The 22,696-nt window shown below is 37.4% G+C and overlaps 1 protein-coding gene across 2 annotated transcripts in view; it reads left to right on the top strand.

Annotated features, from left to right (window-relative positions):
• Positions 1–22,696, top strand: part of TPST1 (tyrosylprotein sulfotransferase 1) — a 166,063-nt gene that overhangs the window by 85,598 nt on the left and 57,769 nt on the right. For both annotated transcript variants that reach the window (XM_042972052.1, XM_042972053.1), the window contains one exon: positions 20,031–20,229. In XM_042972052.1, the coding sequence (XP_042827986.1) occupies positions 20,031–20,229 (199 nt within the window). The remainder of the gene's footprint in view (positions 1–20,030; positions 20,230–22,696) is intronic.

Genomic DNA, 22,696 nt, shown 5'->3' with positions numbered 1-22,696 from the left:
GAAGTTGCTATTCTTGAAGTTCTGTTTGTACTTTATGTTATGTGAGATAGTTTAAGATCTTGAAATATGTGTCATTACTCTGTCCGTGTTGTTCAAATCAGGGATAAATAAAACTATGTAATTAAATCACTGGAAGGAAATTCAACCACAGTTTCATTATTTATAAGTACTAAAAGTCTTTTTTTTTTGGTCTTCATTAAAGTATAACATGTTAAAGTAATTTACCTTTGAGGTGAAAATATAAATTTAGGTTTAATAATGAATCTGATGATTACCCTATTTGATTTTAGGCAGTGTTTAAATATTTGGTCATATATGCTATTCTTGAAATCCAGAATGGGCTAAGGGCAATTATTACCGACATTTAACTAGCTTGGTTCTGTTATTTCATGCTGGAGGACCACAGTAGAATGAACAAATAAGTGAACTTTTGAGAAATAAAGTGTCAGTGTTTTCACAACTACTTGTAGGCTGTAAAAAAGAAACGAAATCTGTTCCTTGCAAAGAATGCAAGTCTGGCCAAACACCAAGATGTTGCTGCATAGGGAAAATAAAACAACCAGAGACAAAACCACAACAGAGCTGCTTTCATCCCGGAATGTTCTAGGACCTAAAGAACTTAAGGACTGAGACATAACCAGACATAGAGGAGAGGAAGGGTAATCAAGGGAGGAGAGAGAGTCTATTTTTTTTTTCTTGACCTTGTGTTAACTGTTATTCTAAACCTAGAAATGCTGATTTCATCTGAAAAATCAGAAACAGATTTGTCCAGTTTATTCATTTATTCAACAAATATTTATTGACCTTCTGCTATGTTCCTTAGCACATTGTAAGCACTTGAGATACAGCAGCAAATGAGACACAAATCCTGCCCTTATGGAACATATATTGAGGGTGAGGGGTGGGGTAGGAATGCATTATTCCTAACACACATTATACATGTTGCAGTAAGCCTATATTAGGTAGTTACTTTTCTTCTTTAGCCATAGTTTAGTTTTCAACCCATGGAACCTCCAGTTGAATGCTATTTAAGCCCCATTACCCTTTCTAAAGAGACCCTCCTTTGTTCTTAAATAATAAGATCTTCTTGCCTATGAATCAGTTGGTTTGTCTTGATAAGTGGTAAAGAATAGGGTTACAATCAGACCCAAATCATATGGGAATTTAGGACAGTGGTATCATACGCAAAGCAGTGCAGTAGCCCCCACCCTTGCCTACAGTTTTGCTGGTCAACCACAGTCTAGAAGCAGATAATCCTTTTGGCATGTCATCAGAAGGTCAATTGTAGCCTGATGCTGGTTACAATGTTGTATCACTCACCTCACTTTCTCATCACATAGGCTTTTTATCATCTTCACATCATTGCAAGAAGGGTGAATACAGTACAATCTAATATTTTGAGAGAGAGACCACGTTCACATAACATATATATACATTGTAACAATTATTCTATTTTATTTTCAGTTATTGTTAAACTCTTATTGTGCCTAATTTATAAATTAAACTTTATCATAGGTAGAAAACATAGTGTGTGTGTGTTCACACACACACGGTTCAGTACTGTCAGTGTTTTCAGGCATCCACTGAGGGTCTTGGAACTTATCCCTGGTGGATAAGGATTGACTACTGGATCCTAAAGTCAATGCAGGGAAAAGCTGAAATTAATAAAACAGAGAAAAATAGTAGAAAGGAGAAACAAAAATGAAAATTGATTATTTGAAATGGTCAATAAAAAGGTAAACCCTTTGCAATATCATGAAGGTATATAAGGGAGTAAACATATATCACCTAAAGGATGAAAAAGGAGACATAATACAGATGTGAAAGAAATTAAAAGAGGGGTAGCTCAGTCGGTTGAGCGTCCGACTTCAGCTCAGGTCATGATATCACAGTCTGTGGGTTCGAGCCCCACATCAGGCTCTGTGCTGATAGCTCAGAGCCTGGAGCCTGCTTTAGATTGTGTCTCCCTCTCTCTGCCCCTCCCCCGCTCGTTCCCTGTCTCTCTTGCTCTCAAAAATAAATAAAACATAAAAAAAAAAAAGAAATTAAAAGAATTATATGTGAATGCTATGAAAGAGTATCTTTGTAGTAAATTGAAAGCCCAGAGATAATAGCTGATTTTTCAGGATAGATGGAGAACTTAAATAGGTTGATTAGTCTCTGAGAGATTGAAAAGGTGATTAAGGAAAACATTTTAAAAGGCATAGATGTGGGGTGCCTGGTGGCTCAGTCAGTTAAGGATCTGACTTTGGCTCAGGTCATGATCTCATAGTTCATGAGTTTGAGCCCCGTGTTGGGCTCAGTACTGACAGCTCAGAGCCTGGAACCTGCTTGAGATTCTGTGTCTCCCTCTCTCTCTCTGCCCCTCCCCCACTCATGCTTTGTCTCTGTCTGTCTCTCTCTCACACAAATAAACATTAAAAATTTTTTTCTTATTTTTAAATTTTTTTAATTTATTATTTTTAAAAAAATTTAATCTTTATTTTTGAGAGAGAGAGAGAGAGAGAGAGGCAGAGCTCCAGCAGGGGTGGAACAGAGAGAGAGGGAGACACAGAATCTGAAGCAGGCTCCAGGCTCTGAGCTGTCAGCACAGAGCCTGATGTAGGTCTTGAACTCACGAACTGTAAGTTCATGACCTGAGCCGAAGTTGGACACTTAAACGACTGAGCCACCCAGGTGCCCCCCCCCCAAATTTATTTTAAATAAATAAAAGGCACAGATGATTCAAAAGTTAGAATTGTTTCTAACTTTTAGAGCACAGATGAGTCCAATGCTATTTAAACTCGTTTAGGTCAGGGGCGCCTGGGTGGCTCAGTCGGTTAAGCATCTGACTTCGGCTCAGGTCATGATCTTGCGGTATGTGAGTTCAAGCCCCGCGTCGGGCTCTGTGCTGACAGCTCAGAGCCTGGAGCCTGTTTCGGATTCTGTGTCTCCCTCTCTCTCTGGCCCTCCCCTGTTCATGCTCTCTCTCTATCTCAAAAATAAATAAACGTTAAAAAAAAATTTTTTTTTAATAAAAAAAAAATAAACTAGGTCATAGAAAAAGATGGAAAACTCCCCTGTTCACTTTATGAAACTATGATTTAATGTCAGAACCCAGTAGAAATTATAGAAAAGAAAACCTCAGAGTTTTCTTCCCATATTGATGCTACAATCATAAATCATAAAGTCATAAGTAAAATATTAGTCAGCAGAATTCAGCAGTGTATTAAAGATTGATAAGTTTTTATGACTAATTTTATTTCAAAAATGAATGGTTCATATCAGAAAAATCTGTTAACATCATTCATTACGTCAATAAATTAAAACCAAATGATCATATTATTTAATGCTGGAAGGCTCTTGGTAAAATTCAATTCTCATTCATAATACAAACTGTTAAGGAATAAGAAAAAACTGAAACATAATAAAGACTATTTGTTCACTTAACATGTTGAGTACCCATTGAGTACCCATTGCATTAGGGTTATAGCAGTTAACAAAACATACAAAACAAATAAAAATAAGCCCTTTCTTCATGAAACTTATATTAGCATTTGAGAGTCAATCCATTAAAACATAGGCAAGTTAAATGCCTAGTTTGTCAGATGGTAATGAGTACTTTAGAGAAAAATAAAGCAGAAAATAGGTTGTTGCCAAGAGCTGGGATATAGGAATAGTAGGGAGGTCCTCATTGGTAAGGTGATACTTCTAGCAGAGACCTATGAGAGAGCAAGAGCAAGTGAACAAAATACAAAAAAAAATGCTGCCCTCATGGAGCCTACAATCTAGTGGAAGGAGAAAAAAACAAAAAACAAAAACTGTACTAAATAGGAAAATCGTGTATTAGGATAGTAGCATTTATAAATGCTGTGGAAAAAGAAAAATCAGAGGAGATAAAGGGGATAAATAATGAGGGGACTTTTTAAATTAAAAAAAGTTTTTAAGTAATCTCTACCCCCATTGTGGGTGCTCAGACTTGGAACCCCAAGATCAAGAGTCACATGTTCTACTGACTGAACCAGCAGGTGTCCCATGGACCAAGGGGTTTTGAGGGGCAGGTTATAATATTACATAGAGTGATCAGAGTATTCCTCATGAAGGTGAGATTTAAGGATATCTTGGAGGTGAAGGAGTTAGCCAAATGGATATCTGGGGAAAGAATATTCCAGGCAGAGCAAACAGCCACTATAAAAACACCAGTGAGGAGCATACCTAGCCTAGGTAAGCAATCACAATAAAGTCAGTGGGGCTGAAACAGAGTGGACGTAGGAGAGTGTAGAAGTCAGATTAGGTTACGGCCACTGTAAGGACTATTTAAATATTAGTTTTGGGGGGACGCCTGGGTGGCTTAGTCGGTTAAGCATCTGACTTCAGCTCAGGTCATGAGCTCACACTTTGTGGGTTTGAGCCCCACATCAGGCTCTGTGCTGATAGCTCATAGCCTGGAGCCTGCTTCAGATTCTGTCTCCCTCTCTCTCTCTGCCCCTCCCCTGCTCGCACTCTGTCTCTCAAAAACAAACATTAAAAAAAATTAGTTTTGGGGCACCTGGGTGTCTCAGTCAGTTAAGCGTCCAATTCTTGATTTCCACTCAGGTCATGATCTCATGGTTGTGAGATCAAGCCCCCACATTGGGCCCTGTGCTGGGCGTGGAACCTGCTTGAGATTGTCTCTCTCCTCTCTCCTGCTGTCACGTGCACACTCTAAATTAATTAAATAAAATAAAAATCAGTTTAATGAATTTTAATAAGGCAAACACCCTTATAACTACCATCCATGTCAAGAAATTGAACTATGCCAGTCCATCTAGAAGCCTTTCTAGGTATCCTAATCTCAAATCTCATACTTTCCCCAAAACTATGCACTAATCTGATACTTTTAGAAATCACTTGCTGATGTTTCTTTATAGTTTTATCATCCAAATACACATCCCTATATACTATAGTTTTACCCATCAAAAATAATCTGGCGTGTATTTAAATTCCTTTTAATCTATAGATTTCCAATGCTCAATTTCTATCATTACCATACGCTGTTTTTTGAAGAGCCCAGGTTATTTGCTAGTAAAATTATGTATAATCTGAATTTTGCTGATTGCAAAACTTTTGCAATTGGACTGCTGATTATCCAACATATTATTCTTAATTCTGTGTTTCATACAAATTGGTAGCTGAATCCAGAGGCTTAATCATACTCAAGATTTGATTTGGCAAGGCTGTTATGCATAGTTGTCTTACCTTTTGTGATTTTACCAGCCATTAATCCTCAGTGCCTAGATTCATCAGTTTGTTTGACCTTGCAAAATTTTGGTAATCTAATTCTGATTTCTTTTCTATATATTATTTGAAAAATTTTTATAAGGAGATACATCCCTCCATCTACTATTTGGTTACCTGGGTTTATGGTCCACATAGGGAAAAGTCATGATAAATACTTGATTCTTAACCTTTATTTGGTAGTTTTCAAGATAATGAGTCGATTCCTTTTCATATCTTTCCAAGAGACTAACTTGAGATTTCAATCTGTTGTAAATTATTATTTTTGTTAAAGTTCAAATTGTCCCATCTCTGGCCCACTAGAAGCTTCTTCAGATTGGCTCCTGCAGACTTTTGCCATGACCATGGGAGTGTCTCATAATTTCCTAGCTATTGGTATGAGAAGATATTACAGGCTCAGCTCAGATCAGGAATGAGCCATTTCTTTAATATGCCCTAGTTTCTTTTAGCAGAAAATGTTATTTTACTACTTTTGTCTGGTGAGGCTATCCCAGTCCTTTGTCAGTGCCCCCTAACTATTTTGGTTGTCTGAAACTCATTTTCTAGTACAGGGGTTGGAAGAAGAGGATGTGCAACAGAGACTGTGCCTTGATAGCCTCAGATAGTTGTTATCCAGTCTTTTACAGAAAAAGTTTGTTGACTTGCACTCTAGTAGCTTTTTCAGAAAGTGTCCATAGAAATAATATTCTCTGATTAACTTTGATAACAGCTGTTCTATGTCATTTGTACATGAAAGTCAGTTTTTCTAGATCTAAAGTTCTTGGCTCAGTTTTCTTCCATGTGCATGTTTAATCGCTGGCAAAAAGTTTTGATGTTGTAAAGTCTGATAATCTAATTTTGATTCTTATTCTTTATTACTTTATTTTTCTACTATAAGTCACATGCTTATTTTGCCTAGGTGCTCAGTGGATTTTTTCTTTTGAAGTCCCACTGGATTACATCTTGACGTTGGCCGTTTTAAAGCAAATATTTATTCTTGGTTAGATCATGTACTCTGTCAACATATACTTGGGGAAAAAAATGTAAAGAATGCTTTCTTTGGAGGAGCTTGGGAAGATGGCGGGGTAAAAGGACCCCCAAGCTCACTCTGTCCCACATTTTCAACTAGATACCCTCCACATCCAGCGTAACAAACTGGAGTGATCTGAAGACTGGCAAAACAAACTCCACAGCTAAACATAGAGAAGAAGCTGCAGCTGAAAGGTTAGGAAGGTCAGAAAGGCAGAGGGAGGCTGCCCGCAAGAGGGTGGGAGCTGTGTGCATGGAGAGGGCAGAGAAATGGGCCCTTGCACCAGGGAGCTCACATGGGAAGACAAATCCCTAAAATATTTGGCTTTAAAAACCAGAGGGGCTGAATTCCATGTGTTTATAAAACCAGTGGTACTTGGAGCCTGGAGTTTTAAAAGTCTGCTGAATCAGCACAGAGTGAGCCAGGAGGGTGAGCAATAGCTCAGTTGCTGCCCTTAAAAAGACAGCAGCCTGGATGGAGAGGGAACATAAAAAAGGCAGTTTACACAATGTGGGGGAGCGGGGGGGGGGGGGCAAACAGGAGACAGATCTATTCATACTGATTTCAGAACATGTTGGGGGACTTTACTGAAAATGAGGGAGCTGGCAGGCACCATTTTCCTCCCTTACCCCCCAGGATAAACACAGAGCCACCAGTAAGAGGCACTTGTATCTCACCTACTAGCAGTGTGCCATGCCCAAGAGTTTTCCTGAGTACTTGCCCACTCCAAGCTTGCTAACTTCGGCCCTGGGCTCAGGGAAAATTCTGTTAGCAAAAGACCCACACCAAAACAAAATGTAATTAAATTCACAAAATATAGTGCTAAAAAATAAACCTTTAAAGCAGCAAGACAATAGAAGTCATTAACTTACAAGGGAAAACCCATAAGGCTAGCAGGAGAATTTTCAGTAGAAACTTTGTAAGCCAGAGGGAATGGCATGATATATTCAAAGTGTGAAATGGAAAAAATCTGCAGCCAAGAATACTGTATCCAGCAATGCTATCATACACAATAGAAGGGGAGATAAAGAGTTTCCCAGACAAAAGCTGAAGGAGTTCATGACCACTAAGTACCAGCTTTGCAAAAAAATATTAAAAGGAACTCTTTGAGTGGAAAGGAGAGGCTAAAAGCAGCAGTACAGAGGTAGGAAACACAAAAGCAGTAAAAATGAATATTTCTGTAGAAAATAAGGAATTCACAAAAAAAGGTATAAAGTATAATAACATATACCTAAAATATGGGGAGGGAGGAGAAAAGAATAGGTTCAAACTTAAATGACCTCCATCTTAATATAGACTGCTATATACAGAAGAGGCTGTATACAAACCAAATGGTAACCATATATCAAAAACCACTAACAAATATGCAAAGAATAAAGAGAAATAAATCCAAATATATCACTAAAGAAAATCGGCAAACATGAAAGAATGAAAGACATGAAAGGATCAGAGACAATCTCCAGAAACAACCATGAAACAAGTAATAAAATGGCAATAAATACATATATGTCAATAATTGCTTTGAACGTAAATGAACTAAACACTTCAATCAAAAGACACAGGGTAACAGAATGGATAAAAAAACAAGACCCATCTATATCCTGGCTATAAGAGACCAATTTTATACTAAGACACCTGCAAATTGAAAGTGAATGGATGGAGAAACATCTAGCATGCAAATGGATGTCAAAAGAAAACCAGAGTAGCAATACTATGTCAGACAAAGTAGACTTTAAAACGATTGTAACAAGAGACAACAAAGGACACTATATAATAAAAATGAGGACAATCCAGTGAGACGATATAGCAGTTATAAATATTTATGCACTGAACGAACATAGGAGCACCCAAATACATAAAATAGTTAACAACAAACATAAACTAATTGATAATAATACAGTAATAGTAACACCCCACTTACATCAATGACATCTAAATACGAAACAATGACACCTAACTACGAAACAATGAAGCAATGGCTCTGAATGACACACAGGAGCAGATGGATCTAATGGATATGTTCAGAACATTTTATCCTAAAACAGCAGAATACACATTCTTTTCAAGTGCACATGCAGCATTCTCCAGAATGGATCACATATTAGCTTACAAAACCTCAACAAATTAAAGAAGATCAAAATCATACCATGCATAATTTCTGACCACAACACTATGAAACTAGAAGTCAACCACGAGAAAAAATCTGGAAAGACCACAAATACGTGAAAGTTAAATAACATGCTACTGAACAATGAATGGATCAACTAGGAAATCTAAGAAGAAATTAAGAAGTACATGGAAACAAGTGAAAATGAAAACACAATGGTCCAAAAACTCTGGTATGCAGCAAGGGCCTCTATGAGGGAAATTTATAATAATACAGGGCTTCTTCAACAAGCAAGAAAAATCTCAAATAAACAACCAAAACCTAAAACCAGCAGAAGGAGGGAAATAATAAAGATTAGAGTAGAAATAAATGATATAGAAACTAAAAAATAATAGAAAAATAATAGAAATAAAAACAATCATGGGGTGCCTGGGTGGTTCAGTCGGTTAAGCATCCTACTTCAGCTCAGGTCATGATCTCACAGTTCATGGGTTTGAGCCCCACATCTGGCTCTGTGCTGACAGCTCTGTGTATCTCCCGCTCTTTCTGCCCCTACCCCACTAGTGCTCTGTCTTTCTCAAAAATGAATAAAAACGTTAAAAAAAATTTTAAATAAAAAATCATAAGACAGCATTATGAAAACTATATGCCAACAAATTGGACAACCTGGAAGAAATGGATAAATGGATAAAAAAATTTAAAAATTTTTTAAAGTTTATTTATTATTTTTAATAATCTCTACACCCAATGTGGGGCTCAAACTCACAACTCCAAGATCAAGAGTCACAGGCTCTTCTGACTGAGCCAGCCAGGCACCCCTCTGCCAAACATTTAAAGAAAAGTTCATACCTATTCTTCTCGAACTATTTCAAAAAATAGAAAAGGAAGGAAAACTTCTGAGTTCATTCTCTGAGTCCAACATTATTCTGATACCAAAGCCAGATACAGATACCACTTAAAAAGAGAACTATAGGCCAATGTCTCTGATGAACATAATTGCAAAAAATCTCAATACAATATTAGCAAACAGAATCCAACAATACGTTAAAAAAATCATTTGCCAAGATCAAGTGGGATTTACTCTTAGACTGCAAGGGTGGCTCAGTAATCACAAATCAATCAGTGTGATACACCACTTAATAAAGAATAAGAACCATATCCTTTCAATGGACACAGAAAAAGCATTTGACAAAGAACACTATACAGTCATGATAAAAAAAAACCCTCAACAAAGTAGGTTTTAGAGGGAACATACCACAACAAATAAAGGCCATATATGAAAAACCCATAGCTAACATTATACTCAATGGGGAAAAACTGAGAGCTTTTCCTCTGTGGTCAGGAACAAGACAGGAATGTCCACTCTCACCGCTGTTATTTAACATAGTACTGGAAGTCCTAGCCTCAGCAGTCAGACAACAAAAAGAAAAGGCATCCAAATTGGTTAAAAAGGAGTTAATCTTTCCCTATTTGCAGATGACATGATATTATATGTAGGAAACCTGAAAGACTCCACCAAAAAACTACTAGAACTGATAAATTCAGTAAGGTCCCAGGATATAAAATCATTTTATTTATTTTTTAATTTTTTTTAATGTTTATTTTCAAGGGAGAGAGAGAGAGCGAGCACACACAAACAGGGGAGAGGCAGATGGACGAGGGAGATACAGAATCCGAAGCAGGCTCCAGGCTCTGAGCTGTCAGCACCAAGCCTGACACAGGGCCTGGACTCACGAACTGTGAGATCATGACCTGAGCCAAAGTTGGACACCCAGCCAACTGAGCCACCCAGGTGCTCCCAGGATATAAAATTATTTTAAAATGGAAAACATTGAACTCTTTTAAGGCATTATTCTATTTCACTTTTAACTTCTTTTAAGGGTATCTGTTGTATTGAGTTAATAACTCTTGCCTTCCTTCAAGCTTAGTCTTAATTTATGAAATTATTTTTTTCATTTCTGATTTTTTCCTGAGTTCTAGCACTTCATTTCTGAATTATTATAATTATGATTTATGTTGTTATTCCATGTCTTGTATCATTGTCTTAATGTCTTTTAGCTTGTTTTAAAATACTAAGTTATAGGAGCACCTGGGTGTCTCAGTAATTGAGCATTCAACTTCTGCTCAGGTCATGATCTCACAGTTTGTGAGTTCGAGCCTCATATCAGTCTCTCTGCTGTCAGCACATAGCCCACTTTGGATCCTCTCTCTCCCTCTCTCTGCTCCTTCCCCACTTGTGCTCTCTCTCTCTCAAAAATAAAAAATTTAAAAAATGAAACGGTAAGTTATAATTCTAGTATGTTTTTGAGCTGGTTTTTTTGGTTGTTTTTCATATCCATAGGGATGTTATTCTCATTCTGTTTTTTCTTATAAGAACTTTGTATGAGATTTGATCTTAACTTTTTTTGTCCATTTGTACATGAAAATAGTTTTCTTGAAATTTTCAAGGAGTAATAGTTCAAGATATGTTTATATATTTCACAGATCTCTTTCTGTTTTCTTTGGAAGATTTTAAATAATGTGATGGTTTACTTTTTGATATTTCCTGGCTCTCTGCCCTATTCTCAATCATATTCTCAATCTTCTCATTCCTTTGTCTCTGACCCTATTCTGACTCTACTCTTAGAACTTTCTGTTTAGTGCGGTGCCCTGTCCTGGAAAGGAGCTATGGCTCCTTGGCTGGTTGGTTTCAAGAGTTCATGTTTCCCAGCCTTCTCTGACTCCTTTCAGAACTTAACCTTTGTACTCATCTTTAGATTTGGGTGACACCCCTCCCAGTTTCAACTATATTCTAAAATAGATCTGGTGTAATTTTCAAAGTACAGTTGATCTTTGAGTAACGTGGGTTTGAAATGTGCACATCCACTTATACATGGACTTCTTCAATGATATATTGGGAAAATTTTGGGAGATTTGTGACAACTTGAAAAAATTCTCAGACAAACCATGTGGCCTGGAGATATTGAAAAAAAAATAAAAAGTAAGGTATGTCATGTGCATGAGATATATAGGTACTAGTCTTTTATCATTTACTGTCATAAAATATATACAAATCTATTATAAAAAGTTAAGTTTTGGGGTGCCTGAGTGGCTCAGTCAGTTGAACGTCCAACTTCGGCTCAGGTCATGATCTCATGATTCATGAGTTTGAGCCCCACGTCAGGCTCTGTGCTGACAGCTCGGAGCCTGGAGCCTTCTTCAGATTCTGTGTCCCTCCTCTCTCTCTGCCCCACCCCTGCTTGTGCTCTGTCTCTCTCTGTCTTTCAAAAATGAATAAACATTAAAAAAAAGTTAAGTTTTACCAAAAATTATGCCCACAGACTTAGAGACTGTACATATTTTCATTTTTTGATGGCTAATGTTAGAAATACGTATAATATCTACAGTGTTTTATATCATGTACAATGATATTGATGTAGGTATTGATAGACAATTCATAGATGAATAAACTTACAGTATCATAAATAGTGCATTTTTTATTTCTTGTGATTATTAAAATAACATTGTTTTCTAGGGGTTCCTGGAAGGTTCAGTCGGTTAAGCATCTGACTTCAGCTCAGGTCGTGATCTCGCAGTTTATGAGTTCAAGCCTGGCGTCCGGCTCTGTGCTGACAGCTTGGGGCCTGGAGCCAGCTTCTGATTCTGCATCTCCCTCTCTCTCTCTCTGCCCCTCCACTGTTCACACTCTGTCTCTTTCTGTCAAAAATAAATAAACATTTAAAAAAATTTTTTTTAAATAACATTGTTTTCTCTAGCCTACCTTATTGTATCACTTTACAGTATAAACTACATATAATGTACAAAATACGTGTTAATTGACTTTTTATGTTATCAGTAACTCTTCCTGTCAACACACTATTAGTAGTTCAGTTTTGGGGAACGCCAAAGTTATACAAGAGGGATGCCTGGCTGGCTCAGTTGGTAGAGCATGTAACTCTTTATCTCAGGAATCATGAGTTCAAGTTCCACATTGGGCATAGAAATTACTTAACAAAAGTAAAGAATTATACAAGGATTTTCAAGTGCGTGGACATCAGCAACCCTAAATGCCATGTTGTTCAAGGGTCAGTCTTGTAAATGTCTTTTCGATGCCCTGCTGCTACCTTCTCCTTCCTCCCACTCATTTCATGTAGGTATTACCATTATGTTATTGTTTCCAACCACTTGTATTTTGGGGTCTGTAGGGCAACTTTGTCACCTAATTTTATTTTAAATGTTTTTCATGGTTTTTTTTGCTCTGCTATCTGGTTTCTTGGTTTTCGTGGATGATTTGACAAGTTTTAAAAACCTATTCTTGTGGTTTCTCAGACTCCCTCTCATTTTCAGGCCTTGGACTTAGAATACCTGGGGAGGCACTGCAGGATTTTGAACAGAGGAGTGACACAATCTAACTCTCTCTGGTATATGTAATGTAGATAGACCACAGGATGTGAAGGAAGAAGCAGGGTAGCTAGTAGAATATTGTAGAAATCCAGGCAAGAGATAATGTTGGCTTGGACCAGGGGAGTAGCTGTGGAGTTGATGAGAAATGACCATATTTGGATATATTTTTGAAGTATAAATTGATAAGATTTTCAGATGGATTAGATGTGGCGTTTGAGAGAAAGAGGGTAGTCAAAAGACAGTTCCAGGTTTTTTTTATTAAATTTTTTTTCTGTGTTTTTTCATTTTTGAAAGAGAGAGACAGAGGTGGGGCAGAGAGAGAGGGGGACACAGAATCTAAAGCAGGCTCCAGGCTCCGAGCTGTCAGCACAGAGCCTGACGCGGGGCTCAAACTCACGAACTGCGAGATCATGACCTAAGCTGAAGTCGGATGCTCAACCGACTGAACCACCCAGGCGCCCCAAGATAGTTCCAGTTTTATTTTATTCTGCACAGCCAGAAGAATGGAGTGGTTTTCAGATACAATTGGGAGGGCCATGGGTATAGTATTTGGGGATAAAATCAGGAGTTAAGTTTGACCTGTGTTGAGCTTGAGATAGTTATTAGACTTCTGCATGGATCTTTGCAATCCCACTATTCCATGGACTGAAAAAGAAAGACATTGCTTATTATAGAAAATTGGAGAATACAGAAAAGTTAGATAAGAATATAAAAATCACAATCACATCACGGTCATTGTGAGCATTTTGATATGATTCTGTGAGAATATATAACACATCACAAAATTGCATTTCTGTTGTGTACACAGTTTTTTAAGGTTTATTTATTTTGAGAGAGAAAACAGGAGAAGGGGAGAGAGGGAGAGAGAGAATCCCAAGCAGGCTCTGCACTGTCAGCGCAGAGCCCAACATGGGACTCGGTCTCACAGACCATGGATCATGACCTGAGCCGAGATCAAGAGTCATCTATTAATTGACTGAGCCACCCAGGTGCCTCTAAATCCACTTTCACAAGACATAACCTAAGCATTTGCTAAGAGTGAAATGGTCTTTGAAAACATGACTTTTAATGGTATTTCATCTTTTGTTTTAGTCTAATAAGTCTAACCATATGGATTATATACTCTTACCCATTCCTTTTTGCCTGTCCATTCTAGCCCTGATGCTTCCTTTAGTCCAGAGAATTTGGTTTCCTGTAGTAGTTGCTGTGTATCATAATTCATACCTGTGGTTTGGCAGCCTGCCTGGTTCAAGAAAGATCCATGCTTTTAAAATGAGTGTTTTGGAAGATTATATTCACCTCAGTCATTTCAAGATTTTGGCGTTGTCCCCGAGGGCAGGTGCCTTCTACTATGAGCACTGCAGAGGGAAGTGAGCCTCGATGCCTAGGACTGGGGGAGAATCTGCTGATTCACAGATATCTGGCCTTGCAGCGCTGTTCCCAGGCTGTGGGTGTTGAGAAATCCCAGTCTAGCAGACACTATGTGTTAAGGTCCCAGTGAGACTAGTGGTATGGTAACTAATTTATATCCTAGTACGATTAGGCGTAAGTGGTGGTTAATTTCTAGAAAGACTGAAGAAGTGAAGGGAATTTGATGAACTGCATGCAGCCTGCAGGTTGTTGTTCTCTAGGAAAGAAAATCAGGCTTTCTGAACGAAGCTCATTTCTCTCTAATAACTGTATCCTTTTGAACAGAGATCAACAAACTTTTTCTGTAAAGGACCAAGTATTTTTGACTTGACAAGCCATACAGTTTCTGTTGTAATATTCAGCTCTGACTTACAGCAAAAACAGCCATAGACTGTACAGAAACTTGTGGATGTGGCTGTGTTCGAGTAGAACTTTATTTACAAAATAGGCAGCAGAGCAAATTTGGGCCACAGTTTGCCAATCTCTGCTTTTGAAGAATGTTTTTTAAAACTGAGTATTAGTGGCTATTATCCTCAGTCTCTGAGGATCAGTTTTCTTAGATCACAAAGCTAGATCACACAGGCCCAACTTCCAGGTCTGCGTTCTCCCACTGGACCTTGCTGCCTCATAGAAAAAGGCAAACGAAACAGCTAGAGCCCCTGGGAAGAGCGGACAGGTGAGCCTGAAGAGCTGATTTGGAACTAAGAAGCAACTCTAAAAGTTTAATTGTAGAAACTTTGTGTGGCTCATGAGGCAGTGACCTCCTGGAGGATTGGGACCATACTCACCCTCTCGTTTTTTATTTATTTTCTATTTCATTCTATTTTTTTTTTTTATACTGTAGCTCAACAAATACTCTTTTGAACCTGGTAAGTGCAAAGTAAACACTATTTTTTATTTCTTTTCTTCCTCTCACCTTCCCCACCCAAGCAGCTTCACTACATTCTTGGCTCTCCACTTTCTAAGTGTACCAGGTCTCTCCTGTGTGTAAAAGTTGATGGGGTCCTTCTGTGATGAGGGACAGCACCCGAGACTCCCCCACACAGACCCTACGTGCCCTTAAAATGCAGTCTCAGATTACAATTGACAGTTTTTTTCTATGAAGAGCTAAATACTAAATATGTTAGGTTTGGGGAACAAGATGGTCTTTACCTCAACTACTCAACCCTGCCATTGAAGAGCAGCCATAGATAATGTGTAACAAATGGGCATGGCTGTTTTCCAATAAAACTATGACATTGAAATTTCATATGATTTTCATGTGTTAAGAAATATTCTTTTGAGTTTTTAAAAACCATTTAAATATGTAAAAAGCATTCTTAGCTTGAAGGCTAGACAAAAACAGGCAGTGGGACTGAATTTGGCCTGTGGCCCATACATTGCTAACCCTTGCCTTAGCAGCTTGGCAATTTGCCCTGATTCATGTCCCACCCTAGGAGAAGAACGGCTTAGTTGTGTTATCTGGAATCACTTACATAGTTTTTAGCTTTTGTCATTACATTTATTATGCTGCATATTAATCATATGTATTTGTTTTTCTCTCTTACTGGACTCTGAGCTTCTTGAGAGGAGGGCCATGATCTAGTCAGTCATTTTTGCATCCTTGGTATCCACCACTTGACCTGACACATAGTGGGTATTCAGAAAATGTTTAATTTGAATTTTAACGATCAATAAATAAAAAATGTCATTACTACTGAAACACTAGACAAACACCTGACTGATAGGTAGTAGGCCTTCCCAAGTTCTTCCCTTTAGCTGCATGGGCTGCTAGTGGATCTTTGGACTCAGTGGTTACATAACAAAAACCTTTCCAGATTCTTTCATTTTAGAGTTCTGTCACTTTCAGACAAGGGATGGTTGTACTTTAAATTATTACTTTGATCATAATGACAAACAATGGCTTTCATGTTTCTTATGAACAGTGCTATAATCTGGATGAAAAAACAATAATAGCTATTGTTTATTGAGCATATACTACATTCCAGTCTCTTAGTGAACGCTAGTGTTTCTTTAGGCTTCTGGTAACTTTCTGATTACCATCAATTTACCTCTTTTTCTGGGTTCTATACTCCTAAAACAAAACAAAGCAACAGCATTGTGATGCTTTTCCTCCATACTACCTACTGTAATGAGTGATAACACTGTCTACTCTGCCCTTCACATCTAATCTGAATTCACCTAGACTCCATCCCCTCTTCCCCATATCTAATTGGCCACTAAGTCTTATCAGTGTTTTTTTTTAATCTGTCGAGTTTTCCTTCTACTTCTATCACTTGCTCTACTGAATTAATAATTTCTCAAGTTTTCCAATATATAGTTAAACATCTTTACTAGTTTTTCTGACCTTGATTACCCCGTCCCTCAATCTGCCTTACCCATAATTATCAGCATTGAATGCTTCTAGCAGTAACCTAATCATGTCAGTCCCATGATTAAAACTCTTCTATCATTCCCATCATTTTCAAGATAAAGTCAATTCCCCAGTCATGACATACAAGACCCTATGTGTGACTCCAGAGCTTAACACACACATGTTTCAGAACTCAGAAACATTTGGACCTCAGAAAGGTCATATAATGTACATAATATTATAAAATACCCTCTGCTTATTCTGTGTCAGCACTGTGTAATCATACACATTAATATTTCTTCATCAAAGAGTTTGGTTGTTTATGCCAACTAGAATAATGACTATAAATAGATTCCTATCAGTTCAGGTCATGTTTTGCTGCCAGATGAAGGCAAGAAACTGTTTACTTTTTAGAGTTTTTTAGATCTCAGAATTTGAGATAGGAGATTATGGCCCTGTAGATACCCAGTGGTCTGCTAGAGCTGACTTGCCCTGGCTGTCAAGAGCCCAGTTTGCACATCTCTTCTTGACTCTGCAGTTGGTGAGGCACATTGGTAGTTTGAAATCAGCCATGGAAGGTATGGTATTTATGCCATGGACCTCAGTAAATGCAACACATCATGGCTTTTCCCCTCCCTGGAGATCAGGTTGTTAAACATTACCAGCAAAGCATTGTATATATTCCTAATATATGTATAGTATATTTGTGTATTTTTGCCATTGTGGCAAACCAACTTGCTCACACTATGCAGTAAGGAACAAAAGAGTAAAGTTTTCAGGGAAACACAGAATGTAAAAATTAAGAAGATCAATAAGAGAAACTGGGAAAAATTGGAGCTTTGGAACCAGAGCTTCAAATTCTAACTCCACTTGTTCCAGGCTGTATGACCCTGGATAAATCACTTATCTGGATTTCAGTTTACACATTTGAAAAATGGGGACTGATATATTTCTCTTAAGGTTGTTTTAGGGATCTATAATTAGATATCACATGTAAAGCCTAACATAGGATGAATAGAAAATGTTATTCTTTGTTTACTATAAGCCTTATTTTTCTGGAGATGTTTATTTCTGCAGACATGACTCCCATTCTCTAACATTGCTAATGCCCCCACAGAAAATATCATGCAGTTTAGCACTTGTATGTTTTCTGGTTAGTTCATCTTGTGTCAGTTGATCTCCTTATAAAAATGATCCTTGACTTTTCTTGAGCATGTCTGTCTAAACTAAATTTACGGGCGTTTCCCCCCCCCCCCCCCCCATGAAAAGCTTTCAGTCATTCACTTAATAAACATTAATTGAGCATCTATTACATGTTAATGTGCTAGGTGCCAGTGATAGATTAACAAGACATAGACCCTCCTTATGTTTCGATGGAATGATAGTTGGGCAAGGAAGCCAACTGTTTAAGTGCAGGGAAACTGGGAGGTTTTGTAATCATCTGGGTGAGATGTGATGGTGATAAGAACTGAGGTAGTGGCAGTAGGAATGAAGGAGAGATGTCTTACTCAAAGATAAAGACTGTAGAACTGGATAACTTGGGAGTGATCTTGCTTTCTTTCTCCCTGCCCCATCTGAGATCTCTGGCTTTGCCTTATGGATAGGTGGTGGTGCCATTTATCAATATAAGATGTACATAAAAGGGATCAGATCTTGAGCAGAAGATGATGGGTCCCGTTTTAGACCATCTTAGTTTTGAGGTGTGTGGGGGGTATATGGGCAGGGTGACCATATTTATCATTTACTTAAAATTACTTGAATTTATCATACAAACTTGAACATTTATGAGAGTGAGTAGGATGTGCCCTTAATATTGAAGCTGGGGCAATATTTATAAACTGGACCTGGCCTGGAAAACCCAAGGGTGTCAAGAAAAGATCATTAAATATCAGGCCATACAGGGAAAAAGCATAGAGTAGAAAGAGCAGTGGGTTAAGTGGAGTCCTGAAGAAATTTTTAAGAGAGGGAGGAAATGTGATCATTGAAGCAGGAAGGAAACTTGGAGCTAGTGGTCTCACAGAATCCCAGGGAATAATCATTTTATTTTCTCTTGTCTGTTGTTTAGGAGTAGAGCCCCTTTGAAGGATTCATCATCAGATGCAGACCTCTCTGCAGTGAGAGGTCATGTACATGTTAAACATGTACCTGTTAAAAAGGGGTTTTTACCTTTTATTAGAATACTAATTTGAATGACTTAGTTATTATAAAACTCTCTTAAGCACTTTTGTTTTGCAGTCATTTGGCCAAAATCTGCTAATTCAGATCCAGTTTAAATCTAGGTGTTATTTTATATTTATTTTATTTATATTTATTTATTTTATCCTAAGAGTATGATTTATTTAGTCAAATATGTAAGTATAACCACTACAAGCACAAAGTAAATCTCTAGGTCAAGAGATAGAACACATTTTTTTCTGAAATACTGAAAATCATAAACAGCACTTCTTTTCCTTCCTTATAAAAAAGTGTTCTTCAGGAAGTCAACAGAAAATAGAACAGGGGTGCGCCTGGGTGGCTCAGTCAAGTAAGCATCTGACTCTTTTTTTTTTTTTAATTTTTTTTTTAACGTTTATTTATTTTTGAGACAGAGAGAGACAGAGCATGAATGGGGGAGGGTCAGAGAGAGGGAGACACAGAATCTGAAACAGGCTCCAGGCTCTGAGCTGTCAGCACAGAGCCCGACGCGGGGCTCGAACTCACGGACCGCGAAATCATGACCTGAGCTGAAGTCGGCCGCTTAACCGACTGAGCCACCCAGGCGCCCCTAAGCATCTGACTCTTGATTTCAGCTCAGGTCATGATCTCATGATTTCCTGAGTTCGAGCCCTGCGTCAGGCTCTGTGCTAACTGCAGGAGCCTGCTTGGGATTCTCCTTCTCTCCCTCTTTCTCTGCCCCTCCCTTGCGCTTGCTTGGCTCTCTTTCTCTCTCTCTCAAAATAAACTTTAAAAAAAGGAAAAATAGAACAAATGAATATTTTGCATTCTTAGTGGATTATGCTGGCTATTTTCCTCCTAATATTTTATTATGAAAAATTTCAAACATACAAAGAATTGAAAGAATTACACCTACTAACTATAATTAATATATTGCTGTATTTGCTTTATCACATATCTCTTTGTCCATCTGTTTATCCCTCTAGTCATTCATCTATCCATCTTATTTATTTATTTGTTTGTTTAATTTTGATGCCTTTCAAGTAAGTTGATTGGCTGTTTTCCTAAGAAATCTTAGCTTTATTTTTTCTGGATGTTGTAATTTGTACAGATGTTTTCAGCTGACCGTTTTTCCTGTTTCTAGAAATATGAAGTTGCCAATAATAACTGTCAAACTTAGAACATTAAAAAAAAAGCCTGGTAAATAGTGTCAAGCCCGATTAGTGTCTTCTTTCTCAATAGATTTATAACTGAGACACTTATAATTGTTAAAGTTATCAAAAAGAATTTCCATTGGTCTTTTAATATTATTTATTGGTATTCTAAATAAATACTTATTCATACTGTATTGTTTTCAGAGTGGAGAGATCTACAGACCAAGTCATCAAGCCAGTCAATGTAGGAGCGCTATCAAAATGGGTTGGGAAGATACCCCCAGATGTTTTACAAGACATGGCAGTGATTGCACCCATGCTTGCCAAGCTTGGATATGACCCATATGCCAATCCACCTAACTATGGAAAACCTGATCCCAAAATTCTTGAAAACACTAGAAGGGTAAGTGAGAGTTTTTAAAATGAATTGAGAAAACTGAATATGGAATTTGGGTCCTGAGCATTTTTTTTTCATTTTGCTTCTTATTTTTTGTGATCAGAAATTTATTTTGAGAAATTCTATTTGTAGAATGCTTTATCATGAGAACTCTTCCTGCATTTTAAGGGTAACTGTGGCTCTTCCCAGGAAGTATGGGGACAGTTCTTTAATCTTTTTTGTGCAGTTTCTAGGAATGGTGCTGATTGTTGGGGAGATTTATTCTCATAGCCGATTACCACAGATGTGCTGGAAATACCAGAATTATTAGTGCCCTCACTTCTAGGATTTTTTTTTCCTTTGAACCTAATAGCTTACTTTACTTGTAAACCTTTGCTTAAATGAGGCATGATTTCTTGATACTTGAAAACCGAACACTGGCTACATCAGAAGAATTATTACAGAGGTGTAATAAGCAACCTTGCGATTGAAAGTTGTATTAAAGTGTAATTACAGCTTTTTCTCTTAATAAATTATGCTAACATCTTTATAAAATATTGTTTCAGACAAGCTGAAAACTCAGCTAATCTGAATATATACATTTCCGAGTGTAATTTATTGCAAATCAGACCTTAATGTATTCTTTTTTTATGGTGGTAAAATATACATAACATTAAATATACCATTTTGACAATTTATAGGTGTGTAGTTCGGCGGTATTAAGTATACCCACGTTGCTTGTGTACTTGCCGCCACCACCCAGATGAAAAAAGTTCTGGAAGTTCATCTTCCCAAACTGAAACTACACGGTCATTACTCATTCCCTCTCCTTCCAGCCCCTGGCAACCACAATTCTACCCTCTGACTCTACATGCATTCTTGTCTGAGACTGCAGTTTAAACAACACAGCTATGTTAGTGTAAGTTCACTGATAGGCTGTTTGATTTCAAGATGAAAATTCCTTGCTTTTCTCAAGTATTCTCTTGCTTGTGTCAGTGTCCTTCTCTCTCTGCAATCTTAAATCATCTCTTTATTCTGTCCTTCTTTTGATACCTTTAATTGACAAACACACTTACATTTCATGAGGTTAATTTCCATGCAGATTTTTTTCTCTTAAGGATTATATACTTTCATTTTCCTTTTTTAGTTTATAGTAGCTATATAGGAAGAGCTATCTGTCTTCTTATAAGCCATCATATATACAGGCAGATCTTTTTACATAATCTTTATCCTTTTTTATGATTTCATATCTACAAACATTTTATTATAAGAATGTAAACTTATACAACTTATAAAATTAAAAAGATAAGAGAATAAAATTCGCCTCTGTTACCAACCATACACACACCATTCTTATTTCTATGGTTTTCCCTTCCTTCCCTGCTTATTGTATAATGTAAGATAGCATTGTTTTATAATCTTACTTTTGCGCGCGCGCGCGCGCGCGCACACACACACACACACACACACACACACACACACGATTTTGTATCCAGCCCTTTCCTCCTAATGTTCGTTAGCATGTTGCTTTTTAAACATAATTTTTCATGGTTACATAATATATTACCAGATGAGCTACCTCAAATCCTTTCTGAAGCACAGTAGTAGGTCAGTAAATGAATGAACAAATAAAATATATTTCCCTAGTATATGTCCTATAATTCATTTCACCATTTTCCTTTTGTTGCTTACAATTTTGTTTGACAAATTATATTATAGTGAACATCTTTGCACAAAATACATTTTTTGGTACAAATTACATTTTCGTCTCTTTTTGTTTTGTTTTTTATTTTTTTAGAGAGACAAAGAAAATGCAAGTCAGGGAGAGGGTTAGAGGCAGAAAGAGAGAGAATCCCAAGCAAGCTCTATGCTCAGCATGGAGCCCAGCCTGATGCAGGGCTTGATCCCACAACCCTGGGATCATGACCTGAGCAGAAATCAAGGGTCGGACACTCAAATGAGTGAGCCACTCAGGCACCCCTAGTGTCTTTTTCTAACGTAGACTAAAAAAAGTAGAATTAAACCAGGTCCAAGTATCTGAAATTTTTTAAGTTGCTTGATACATGTTGATAATTTCTTTTTAATCTTTTGGACTATCCATATAATATAGGTAATTTTATTTCTGATTTTTGCTGATTTTAATAGGTTTCATTGATTAATGTAGCTGAACATTTTCCAGTTATTACCTACATGTACACATTCTTTTAGGAACCATCTCTGAAGTTTTAAAAAGGTTTACATTCTGCTAAAGATGAAGTACACATCAATCTAGCATCCATTATCATAGTCCTTGATAATCTCTTGATAATTGGTAATTCCTAGCTTTCTCTTTTGTATGATATCAGAATGTTTTTTATAAACCAGAAATATGTACAAATGATGTTTAGAGGTTTTCCAGGCAATAGACACTATAGTTTTCCTACATGCAGGTTGACTGGCTACATTATCCTTGGTCTGCTTGAAAGGTTGGGAAGAATGCTGTGGTTTGAATCCA

Source organism: Panthera tigris, chromosome E3 (assembly GCF_018350195.1).
Source record: "Panthera tigris isolate Pti1 chromosome E3, P.tigris_Pti1_mat1.1, whole genome shotgun sequence".
Classification (NCBI taxonomy): domain Eukaryota; kingdom Metazoa; phylum Chordata; class Mammalia; order Carnivora; family Felidae; genus Panthera; species Panthera tigris.
The sequence above is the reverse complement of the archived record's forward strand: the minus strand, read 5'-3'. Positions and strand labels throughout refer to the sequence as shown.